The sequence below is a fragment of the Asparagus officinalis genome, chromosome 10 (genome assembly GCF_001876935.1).
Source record: "Asparagus officinalis chromosome 10, Aspof.V1, whole genome shotgun sequence".
Lineage (NCBI taxonomy): Eukaryota > Viridiplantae > Streptophyta > Magnoliopsida > Asparagales > Asparagaceae > Asparagus > Asparagus officinalis.
The window spans coordinates 59,406,638-59,419,534 of NC_033803.1; the positions used below are offsets into that span (position 1 = coordinate 59,406,638).

General features: G+C 33.7%; 2 protein-coding genes across 2 annotated transcripts; one reads left to right on the forward strand and one right to left on the reverse strand.

Annotated features, from left to right (window-relative positions):
• On the forward strand, positions 3,167-5,250 carry LOC109825545 (pentatricopeptide repeat-containing protein At2g46050, mitochondrial-like). The gene has a single exon (XM_020392393.1). It carries the CDS (start codon positions 3,583-3,585, stop codon positions 5,203-5,205), a length of 1,623 nt encoding a protein of 540 aa, XP_020247982.1. The 5' UTR covers positions 3,167-3,582; the 3' UTR covers positions 5,206-5,250.
• On the reverse strand, positions 5,603-10,457 carry LOC109826068. The gene is made up of 7 exons (XM_020393028.1): positions 10,174-10,457; positions 8,586-8,808; positions 7,263-7,413; positions 7,062-7,159; positions 6,121-6,183; positions 5,937-6,005; positions 5,603-5,838 (listed from the first exon to the last, which is right to left on the reverse strand). The coding sequence occupies exons 2-7, from the start codon at positions 8,772-8,774 to the stop codon at positions 5,764-5,766; spliced, it is 645 nt and encodes a 214-aa protein (XP_020248617.1). The 5' UTR covers positions 8,775-8,808; positions 10,174-10,457; the 3' UTR covers positions 5,603-5,763.

Consider the following 12,897-nt stretch of genomic DNA (forward strand, 5'->3'; position numbering starts at 1 on the left):
ATTCCAAACATTAAAAAATAAATGAGTTTTGCTACGGTGACCCAAAATATGGCACCGATAAGGGAGACAAGTAAGGTGTCCCCCTCCTATTGGATAATGAGTTGACCATCATTAATGATGGCCAACTCATTATTCAATAGGAGATGGACACCTCACTTGTCCCCCCTATTGGTCTCATATTTTGGATCTTTGAGGAATTTTTCAAAATCATACCCCCTTTAAAAGCACGAGTTCGGAAAATCTTTTTTAGACAAATATACCCCTTTATAGTTTGAACTAACTTATCTATAATCAAATTCTAATTTTCAATGGTCAATATTACCCTTCATTATTTTGAATATTTTATTTATATCTTAATCTATCCTAATCATAATCATATCTTATCCTAATCTTATGTGAACCATGTTTAGCTTAACAATTTAAAAAAACTAATATTAATAAAATATATAAAACATAAAAATGATATTAGTTTGTTAAGATAAAGAAATTACAAATAGATAACATATTATAATACATGAAGTATTGCAAAAAAACCATAAAAAGTTTTAAAATTACAGAAAAGACCTTAAAAAGTTCAAAATTATAAAAATCATCTCAATGTCTCAAAACTTAAAATAAAAAACATGAAATTAAAAAATTAACATCAGTTTGCAAAGAATTTAAAATTTACAGTTAACACCTCAATGTCTCAAAAATTATAGAAACACCCTCAAAAGTTTAAATTACAGACAAACACATTAAAATTCTAAAATTTTAAAACTTACAAACAAAATCCTATGTGACCCATGTTTAGCTTAACAATTTAAAAAAACTAATATTAATAAAATATATAAAACATAAAAATGATATTAGTTTGTTAAGATAAAGAAATTACAAGTAGATAACATATTATAATACATGAAGTATTACAAAAAAAACATAAAAAGTTTTAAAATTGCAGAAAAGACCCTGAAAAGTTCAAAATTATAAAAATCATCCCCATAAAAATCATCCCAATGTCTCAAAACTTAAAATAAAAAACATGAAATTAAAAAATTAACATCAGTTTGCAAAGAATTTAAAATTTACAGTTAACACCTCAATGTCTCAAAAATTATAGAAATTTTGAATATTTTATTTATATCTTAATCTATCCTAAGCATAATCATATCTTATCCTAATCCTATGTGAACCATGTTTAGCTTAACAATTTAAAAAAACTAATATTAATAAAATATATAAAACATAAAAATGATATTAGTTTGTTAAAATAAAGAAATTACAAGTAGATAACATATTATAATACATGAAGTATTTCAAAAAAACCATAAAAAGTTTTAAAATTACAGAAAAGACCTTGAAAAGTTCAAAATTATAAAAATCATCCCAATGTCTCAAAACTTAAAATAAAAAACATGAAATTAAAAAATTAACATCAGTTTGCAAAGAATTTAAATTTTACAGTTAACACCTCAATGTCTCAAAAATTATAGAAACACCCTCAAAAGTTTAAATTACAGACAAGCACATTAAAATTCTAAAATTTTAAAACTTACAAACAAAATCCTATGTGAACCATGTTTAGCTTAACAATTTAAAAAAACTAATATTAATAAAATATATAAAACATAAAAATGATATTAGTTTGTTAAGATAAAGAAATTAAAAGTAGATAACATATTATAATACATGAAGTATTGCAAAAAAAACATAAAAAGTTTTAAAATTGTAGAAAAGACCCTGAAAAGTTCAAAATTATAAAAATCATCACAATGTCTCAAAACTTAAAATAAAAAATATGAAATTAAAAAATTAATATCAGTTTGTAAAGAATTTAAAATTTACTGTTAACACCTCAATGTCTCAAAAATTATAGAAACAACCTCAAAAGTTTAAATTACAGACAAGCACATTAAAATTCTAAAATTTTAAAACTTACAAACAACACAGATGAATTCAACAGATTACCATGATACACCTAAAATTTTTGACATTTAAATTTAAATTTTTTTAATTAACACCCTTAATATCTCAAAAATTATAGAAACACCTTTAAAAGTTCAAATTATAAAAAGCCACCCTAAAATTCTAAAATTTGTAAATAACATAAGATGAATTCAAGATATTACCCTTAGACACCTAAAAAATTAAAATTTGCCGAAATTAACCTCAAAAGTTTTTAAAAACTCATTCAAAATTTAAAAATCGTAAAAAAAACTCTAAATTTTCAAAAATTTTAACTAGCACAAATCAAATTCGTCGATTGGTAGACCGCTAAAATTTAATATTTTTCAAAATTAATCTATAGTTTTAATAATTACAAAAGACACCCTCAAAATTTTAGAGTTACAAGAAATATACTAACATTTAAAAAATTACCACCAACACATGAAACATAGAATTTACAACTACCAAACTTAAAAGTAAATTTTTTTAAAAACTCTTTCAAAATTTTAAAAATTACAAATCACACCCTCAAAGTTCAAAACCACAAAAATGGGCTAAAATTTTAAAACTTGGCAAAGAAAAGTGTAATTGTTTGGTATTTTATATATATATATATATATTAAAATTTCTAATTTAGGGATTTACTATCCATTTTCAGCATCTAAGAATAGTCTAAGTTGATACTGGTAAACAAAAACAATAAGAATTGATTAAAAACATCCGGTTAATGGATAAATTTTTTAAAAATATTATAGATTAAAAATTATCGGCACTATATAAATTAAAGTAATTTCATATAATTTTAGTAATAAGTTGGGGTAGCCAAAATATATTCGTAACATTAATAACCAACCAATTAATTATTTTCAATACCATGATTAAGTATTTTTGACAGTTTTCCCCTTTGTCAAAAGTAACATGGCTAAAATAGGAGGCGGCATGATTAAGTATTTTTGACAGTTTGTGCTCATTTCTAAATGTATAAAAATAAATGCCGCTATTTCTAAATGTATAAAAATATAAAAATAATTACGAATTAGACTTAATGCCGCTATTTCTAAATGTAAAGAAATGCCCAAGAAGAAAACGTGGGCTGGACCCATATTACTGGTTACTTAATGCCGCCTCCTATTTTAGCCATGCTATTTTTATGCAAAAAAATATAAAAATTATCAGCACTATGTTTTTTATTTGCCAAAAATCATAAAATAAAAACGACAGTTTTCCCCTTTGTCAGCTTTCTTCTTGGGCTTTTCTTTACATTTTTAACCAACCAAGTAGGCCCTAAGTTTTGGAAGGTGCTTATAATAAACGATTGTTGAGTAATAAATGCATTGTAAGGAGATCGGAGAACTAATTAACGAAGTAGATGGATTTGTGAGCAGATTAATTACACAGTTGCCACGGAAGCTGACTTCTCAGCCCAATAACCAGTAATATGGGTCCAGCCCACGAGCCACCAGGTCCAGTGGTAGGAGGGAAACTGGATAAATAAAGAATTTTAAATAAGCATTCCTAAAAACTTCCAACAAAAAACTCCCCAGCATTCGATTGAAGTTTTGCTGGGTAAACAAAAATTCCCAACATAAATCAACCAGCACGGATTTCATTTTCTTTGATGATTTTAAGCAGTAAATACTCACTAGCGCATGTTTAATGCGGCCCGTTTTTGCCGCCAACACTTTCAAATTAAGCACCCAGTACGCAGTTTTCTCAGCTCAGCATGCCAACTGTTCGATGAAATTCCCAGCAGAGAAAACCTCTTTGAATTCACCGACTCCGCACTCGGTACCCAGAAACAGTCGGGGTACGGCATCTCTCAATCATGTAAAGCTTGCTCGCCTTGTCATCAGTTTCATTGTAGAATACGATATTCTTACCGGAAAGCAAATACATTCCCTGGTCACAAAATGTGGGTTCTCTTCAGACCCTTTTATCTCTACCTCTCTCATCGATAAATATTCAAAATATGGTCTCCTCGAAGAAGCTCGTTCATTATTCGATGACATCTCTTTGAAAGACTTGGTTTTATGGAATGTGATGATCTCTTGCTACTCTTGGAACAGGCTCGAGAAAGAAGCTTTCTTGCTATTCAAATCGATGAGGGTTGCAGGTTATGTATGTGATGAGTTCACCTTTAGTAGCCTGTTGAGTTCTTGCAGCTCACTGCAATGTAAATCCTTCGGAAAGCAGACACATGGGCTAGTGATCAAGTTAGCTTCCGATTCGGATACCTTCGTTACTACTGCAATTATCGATATGTACATGAAATGTGGGTGCATTGAAGATGCTCGTAAAGCATTCAACATTGCAAGCAAAAGAAGTACAGTCTTATGGAATGCAATGATTATCGGCTATGGACAAAATGGAGATGGAAAAGAGGCAATGAAACTTCTTAGTCAAATGATTCGAGGAGGTCAAAAACCTGATGAGCTCACACTTTCAAGTGTCCTGAGCTCTTCCGCAGATTCAGCAATGGCTAATGAAGCTGCCCAACTTCATAACTATGTCATGAAAAATGGATTTTGGAGCTTTCTGTCAATAGGTAACGCTCTCATTGTAGCATATGCTAAAATTGGGAGAATTTATAATGCCTTACGAGTTTTTCATTCAATATGCAAGCCTGATTTAGTTTCTTGGACTTCAATGGTTACTTCTTACGCATACCATGGCCTTGCTATAGAAGCAATAGATACATTCGAGAGAATGATTCGTGAAGGAATAAACCCTGATAAAATCGCTTTCTTAGGAGTTTTATCGGCTTGTTGCCATGCTGGATTACTCGAAAAAGGACTACATCACTTTGCTTCTATGAAAGATGGGTATCAAATTGAGCCTAGCTTAGAGCATTACACTTGTTTAGTTGATCTCCTTGGGAGAAAAGGGCAACTTAGTGAAGCTTATAAAGTCATCATCAATATGCCTTTTGAACCTAATGGAGATATTCTCAGAGCATTTCTTGGTGCATGTAAGGTCCACGGTGATATTGGGAAGGCAAAATGGGCAGCGGATAGGATTTTGAGCGTTGAAGCGAATGAGGCAGCGAATTATAAGATTATGTCCAATATGTATGCAGGTTTAGGATCTTGGGGCGACGTGGCGAGGCTGAGGAAGATGATGAGAGATAGGTGTGGTGAGAAGGCAATAGGATGTAGTCGGATTGAGAATGGCGGAAGAGTTCATACATTTGTTTCTAATGATGAATCACATCCCCAATCTTCGGAGATTTGTTGTATGTTGAGAATGCTTCTTAGAGTAATGAAGGACGCAGATCTTTAGAGATACTGGAGACAGTTTGAATGGCTAAAACAAAAATGCATTCTATCTGCAAAAATAAATATGAAATTTTTTTTCTCTGCATGCTGAGGCTCAAGAATTCAAAAACGAAAACTGGTATTGCTATCTACTACTTTTGTACTATGGAGAGAGACTTGGCATGAGAATTATAAGGATATTACTCTTTTGCATCTACCCATCTCAGCCCCACACTTGCCCAACAAATAGAGACACAAATCCTTTTCAAACAGCAAGTCATCCAAAACTTACCAAGAAAAGATGATATTTCTATTGTTTAAATAAAGACCAGCAGCAAACATGCCACTGAGAGGGCCACTAACTCTTGAAGCAGATAATGAAGCCATCAGTGCAGTTGTTGTCAAAGCCCAGTTCATGAGATAAGGACCAACGAAATATATATACATTAAAGTACACTATATAAATTAAGTTTCATCACGGTCAGTGTCATTAAGCAGCTAGCAAAGTAATGATTACTACAATTAGGGATCTGCAGCACAAAAGAAGAATATTTCTACCATTTCATTTAAATGATATGATATTCTAGCTGTAGAGGGATTTTTTCAATTTCCTTGCTGTGTGAATGAAGCCCACAATCACCTGAACCTCATCCAGTTGCTTTTGCATAGGGAGAAAAGAGGAAGCAACCAATGTTAGAGATAAAAAATTAGCACACAGATAAACTAAAAGAATTAAGGATTTGGGTGATGTTTTACCTGAGATATGAAATGATGCTGCACCAAATGAACCAGTTCTTCCTTGGATGGATTTGGATTAATATTTACCTAAATTTATTGTCCATGTGAATCAAATGTCAAATTTGTGAGAGATGCTAATTTTCCAAACTTCCAAGTCAGAGCACTAATTCTTAGCAGAAAAATAAGGGACAAAGGGGCTCACAAGGTTGAAGTGTTTCCAATATCTCCACAATGTCGCCATCTCCAGTTTCGCCAGATTTACCCTCTGTCAATAATCTAAAATGAGAAAGCAGTTTTATTCAAAAATAGCAATTCAGTCTACAATATTGACTCTTTTTATCGAATTTGGATCCTCTCCACTTCTTTTTATAAAAAAGAAGTGGAGGGATCACTACTTTTAATCTCAATCGTTGATTATTTAGTAGGCGATTGTGATACGATCTAAATCAAACACTCATCGTACCCCCATGTATTGCACTCATTCCTAATTCACGCTCGAAGAAAAAATCACCATCACCGACTAGATAATTAATCATTGTGATTATGCAGTGGTCCCTCCACTACTTTTTTAGTTGTGGCGAGGATCCAAATCCCTTTTTATCTAGGGTTAATTGTGGATAGACCCTTTGTACTATCGCCCAACTGCAGGTAGACTCGCTGTGGATCTATTGTTGCAGAGAGACCCCTAGAGTCAAATTTTTTGATTCTTTTGCTTCTCACTTCTCACAGAGAGAAATTTGTTTTTTTGACAAATAGACATCCTGTGGGTAAAATCATCAGAAAAATTTCACTCAGGGGATCAATCCACAAATGGGCAAATAGTAAAGGGGGTCAATCTGCAACAACAAAACTACAGGTGGTATAGCCGCAATGAAAGCCTTTTATATACACGTCATACGTCATAGAGACTAGTCGTATAGCTAAACTTGTAGTATGATCATTTAACTCTTTACTGCCTCTTTACCACATGCAATCCCATCCTGTTGATTATTCAGATTAGATATGACAAATAGGTTTTCGCACTTTTTCTAGTAAAAAAAGTACACTAATAGAAAAGGTAACTAAGAATGATGATTGTGCACAAAATAAATGGGAAGACACAGTTTCTTACCAAATGAATATATATTTTTTAAAGTAACTTACCAAATGAGTCTTATTACGTCCATTTGATTTAGCTGAACTTGCCCATGATCTGGCATGCCTTACCCTCGGCTTTGTTGGTTTCTGAAAATATACGCTAGCTACAACGAGGATAATCAAATGCAATTTTGTAAGTGAGCATAGATTAATAATGTCAGTAGGAAGTATCTTGGACTGTTTCTAAGAGGATTACTGTTTACTTACAGTGATCCATGTCTTTGTCTCCCACATCCGAACTACTGCAGAAAGAATTATCACAGTCCATATCATCGAATTCTTCTTCATTGCCAGTTGGAGCTTCTATCACACTCAAAGCATTTCTTTGCAGCTTCACCTCAACCCCATTCTTAAGGACCTGATAAATTAGTTAATTTTTATGAATGCAAGGGCTACAACTACATGTAATAAAATCGGTTATTCACAGAAAGATCATAAAAGACAGCACCTTCAAGTAGTATAATATCTATCCATTTTGGATTTTGGGATCAAAACATTATTAACAGGTACAGCCTATGTTACCTGGGTACTTCTAATCAGAAGCCGTACCTATACCCGACACCTGTACCTATACCCTAACTCCTTGGACACTCCTTGCATATATGTATACATTTATTTGGGCATGTACTCAATTATACAGTAAATGTTTTAAGTTAACACATTTGTCATACATTTTTTGGGCATATATCATACACATTACATCGACTTCTTAAAACTCGTTGAACATAGGTTAGGTTATGAATTATGATTTTGAAGGGTTGTTTGGATGTCTAGATCAAAAACTAGTGATTTTCCAATTTATAATCCACATAATACAAAGACATAAAAATGTTATATGAATTTTAGCTCACATCATTGTTCTCATATAAATTATTTACTTCAATATAAAATATGTGTATATAAATATTTATATAGCCGTACCCTACCATTTGCAAATTTGCCATATCCCGTACCCTTACCCGTACCCATACCCATATCTATACATGTACCCATGCAACATCGGTTACAGGTAACAAAAATGACATATGATATCCAATACTAACAGAGATTATGCTTTTCATTTCCCTATACTGCTGATTTTTAAATTCTATGTACGTACTAGCAAAAGAAAAGAAGAATTGTCACATACTATAGCAAAAGAAAAGAATTGTCACATACTATCTTCTAACAAAACATATTTTGGACATCAGTTTTGGTAAATAAAAAAATTGTCACAAATGATATTATATAACAGCAGAACCTAAATCTGATCGATCATTCTGGATCCAGCACCAAACCAAAGTGCTTTTTTTTTGGGTTCTATAAACTACTACACGTTCTTATGTCAAATCAACATATTATCTTGCAACTTTCATTGGGCATGCCTTAAAGTAAAAGTTTAAACTATAAGAAAACAGGTAAGTTGTGGGTGTCAAACATAGGTTTCGGAAAGAATATACATCAACACATTTTGCCAAATAGGAATAAACCAACAAACGAAATTTTACCAAGTGTTTAATCAGAAAGAACAAATGTTTAGTTACCGCTTACCAGCCAATGCCAACCACCAAGACCAACAGCTTTCTTCACAACACCTTGCAGCCCCACAAGAACGGACTTAGTTCTGTTGTTCCCGGTTACAATAACTTTGGTGTGCCTCGGAAGCACAGATAGCTCCTCATCACCGCTTTCTTCCCTCAATGGTGAGAATACTCGTGAAGAGCACAGCTCCGCCTCCATCGTTTGCAAATGATATAGATCACCTCCTTAATATCTACCCCCACATGCAGAAAAACACCATTTTTATCATAAACATCAATGACATTCATTCACTTCCATCACGTACATAACAGCAATACACAAGCATATCCTCCCAAACAAAGAATATGTTCAAATGTCGTATTAAGTCAAAGTGAGTACACGCAAATTCAAATGTGCCATAACTAAAAGGAGTGTGTTGTATTGAATCAAATGTTTCTTTCACCAAAAGTTACCATCTGAAAACTGTTTCATATAGGTGTCACTAGTAAAATAAAAAATAATAATAATAAGCCAGAATTATTGATCAGGGCATCGACAAAGCTCGTACAGCTAATAAAGTGATCAACCCCGTAATTGCCCTTAGATTGGGGACAATCCTGAATGCAAGGACTCCTTAGATTGAGGCTTGCTACTAAGAACCGAAAGCAATTGCAAGTAAGCTGAAACTTCAACAGCATTAGGACCCACCAAAGTAAAAATCATTGCCCCAGAAAATACATGATTTATGTGCATCCCCACCAGAAAACAAGCCAATGAATAGTCTGTCACTATACATCATAATTAGTTTAATTAATGATAATTATCCCCAGAAAAACTCAATATAAAAAATGAACTTAATTGATCTTCCTCCAAGCAGCTAACCGCAGTGTTAGAACTGTCAAATAGTAAAAATCCACTTCTATGTGACCATTGGATCTAAAAATAACTATTTAAAACAAAAAATACAAAATTGAACATATACTAAAAAATATGCAGTATGAAAGAATGCGCCATCAAGCAATTGACGCAAACAGATTGAGATGCATGCAATGGCATTATACAAAAAATGAAGCTGTTAATCTGTAGCCAGTTTCTTTCTACACTCATTTAAATAACAATAATAATAGAGAATTTATAGTAAAGCTGTACGCCTTATTTATTGTTCAACTATATAAAAATAGAAGACCAACAAGGCAAAGTTAGACTACTCCTTGTAAATAAATTATGGGTTTTAATCAAAAGGAAATTTTAAATGTATAAGAAGGAAAAAAAATCAACAATTAATTATTAAAGAACATTGGGAAGACTGCATGCAAGCAAACCGGAATCTTCAAATTCTTCGTACAAAAATAATAATAGATTCGCCTAAATGATAATTAGGAAAATAAAATAAAATCTTCAAGCTGTGACGAGACCCCATCCGAATCATTGTGAAAATAAATAAGGAAAAGTAGAGAAATGCGGGGAAATTAAGCAAGCATTGGATCAAAAAGTTGAAAAATGCATGCAATTAAACTCGACAGAATCATGAAATTAACCCCAGAGATCTCATTCGAATTTGAGGTATGCGGCACCAAATCGAAGAGAAAGCAAAATTCGAATCTGAGAAGCAATTTACCCGCGAGAACCCGGTCGATCTTGATCCTATGACGAAATGCGGAGAAATTATCACGAAAGCTGAGGTTTTTAGGCCATGAGAGAGTGAAATTTTCGACTCAATTTTGAGATTGAGGAAGGGAGCTGAGTGAATTCGAGCGTTGACAGAGAGAGGAAATTAGGGTTTTTTTTTTCTTCTTTTTTTGTTGATTCGAAAAGGGACAGCAGAGCGGAGCAGAGAGAGAGAGTGTGTGTGGTTTTATTGAAGAATGGAAACAGGAGGGAAGAGCATGGGTGAGAGAGAGAGAGAAGAGAGTGAGAGTAGCGCAGTAAATGCTGTCCAACTGCCGAGTCAAGGGTCCGGTCTGCTCTTTTTTTATTTTTTACCGACGTATAATTTGGCTTGATTTAATCCGAGCTGCTTATCCGCAGAATTTGTAGAAGGGTCAATTGCATGTAGTTCATTAAATCATCCATAATTGTAAATTAGTTTTTATTTCAATATCTGCTTATTAGGGGCTGTTTGGATCGGGTATTTTGAAGGGGAAAAGAGGGGGAAAGCTGCCAATTTGTCAGAGGCGATTTTGGGGGAAAGTTGCCAAAAAGCTGACAAATTGGCAGCTTTCCCCCTCCTTTCCCCTTCAAAATACCCGATCCAAACGGGCCCTTAGTAGCATGTCGGATCCATATGTTTCTTGAAATTTTGCTCACTCTATTTGTGAGTTTCGAGGAGAATGCGCTGTCATCTTTAACGGAACGACATGGTTTACCCATTGCATCCTTATTTAAAACTTAACGACCTGTTTATTTAGCTGGTTTAAACCTGCAACACAGTAATGCCACAGTCACAATCCAAATGGTTCTTCTTCCCCGATGGCCAAGGGCAAGCCTAAGATCTATTTCAGAGCTCCATCTATGTGACATTCCCTCTAGACCCCTATATAATCCTCTAAACTGGGTTGCTTTGAGAGGGAAGCATAAACTGGAGGGGGTATTTAGGTAATTACAGATGTTGGGTTAAAGTTAACTCAACTATAGTCAGAGAAAATAGCAGAAAAGCTAATAGAGCGACGAAATAACAACGCTGCAGATTTGAGGAAACTATTTTGTAATTATGAATGATTTAGGAAACTAATATCCAATTAGCCCTTTTTAGACTAGACTGAATATTTAATGTCTTAGTTGTTCTTTGAAATAAAAAATTTTAAAAATAACTCACGGAAGGGTGCATGATTTTGTCGTTTTGCTGGTCTACACCTGAAATTCAAACGGCCTAGCTCGTGAGTTAGCGTTCTACCAAAATCTACGGACAAAGAGACACTTGTCTGGAGTCCGATTGTCAAGTGAGGACGATTTCAATCGGTAAGTTAAGCGAGGATTTTATATTTTAACATGTTCCCGCATCTTTTTTTTAGCCTTAAAGATCTAAACTCATGCAGCGGTATTAATTTTTAGAAAATTCGCTTTAAATTTGTGGCTGATAGGATTTAAACATTGTCATCTTAAACATCCTAATCATTACACCAAAAATCTAAAATTATGAAGAGGGTTCAGTGTTATATTTTGACATTCTAACAATAGGGTTAGTTTTAGAAAATCCTCTGGTAGAATTAAAAAAAAAACTCAATGAATTTATTAGGTGATCAACAAACCCTAAGGTTAATAAATCTAATTTGGATTGAGGATTGTATTTCACGGAGTTGAATCTAGTGTTTATTGATCAACTACTATTGGGAGGCGTCGTGATTCTTGTGATGATATAAGAGTGGTCTTTCTTAAATTTACCCAACGTAATTGCAGCATTAAAAGATGATAATCTCTTTTTTTTAAAAGGGGTTTGTATATGTATCCCTCAAAATTTTCATATTTGCAAATATACCCATATATTTTAATATTTATAAACATAACCCTGAAAATTTGTTTATTGGACCTCTCTACCGCTTTAACTTAAAAATGTTTGTTTTTAAACAAGACAATGCTAAAATTTACAATAGCTTCCAATAGACTTATCATATTTTTCATCGAAAAATGCTAAGCATACTACTTTTTCTATGCTAGTTTGGCACCACTACTCACAATGGAGTGTCGGCCTCACTTAAAAATTGTTGCGATAACTCATCATGACCCTACTCGTTTGTGACTTGTGAGTGGTAGTGCCAAAGTAGTAAAGAACGTGTAATATACTTATCACTATTTTTTTTTGTCTATTTTGACACTATATCTGTTTAGCGAGACGGATAGAAAAAGCTAACGTGAGAGAACTGAAGGGTAATTTTGCAACTATCAATATTTTTAGGATAACTTTGTTGTGTAGAAGAATGGAGGGGTATATACGCAAAACCCCTAAACATAGATGAAACGTTATCCCTCTGAAAATTCAGTCGCATTTGAATTCCGCGGTTTCAAGTCCGAAAAAATATGATGGCAGGCAGCTGGCTTCCAATAAAGCGCTCGCAACCCGGCTGCTTCCGGATATGGAGCAAGGATCCCCTGCCAGCTTCCAAACATCAAACACCACTTTAGCCAAAAGAACACTGATAACTAGGCGGGACCCACATCAGGACAGGTGAACCACGTCATCGAACACCATTTAAGGGACAGGATTAGGATCCGAGGAGAAGCCAAAGGGGGGACATGCACATGCAGAGCATTTACTCGCTCAGTTTTTTCATTCCTGCCTTTATTTTATCCCCCCGTACTCTGTGCTTTGCTTGCTTTTAGAACGGAGAGAGAGAAAGCCAGAGAG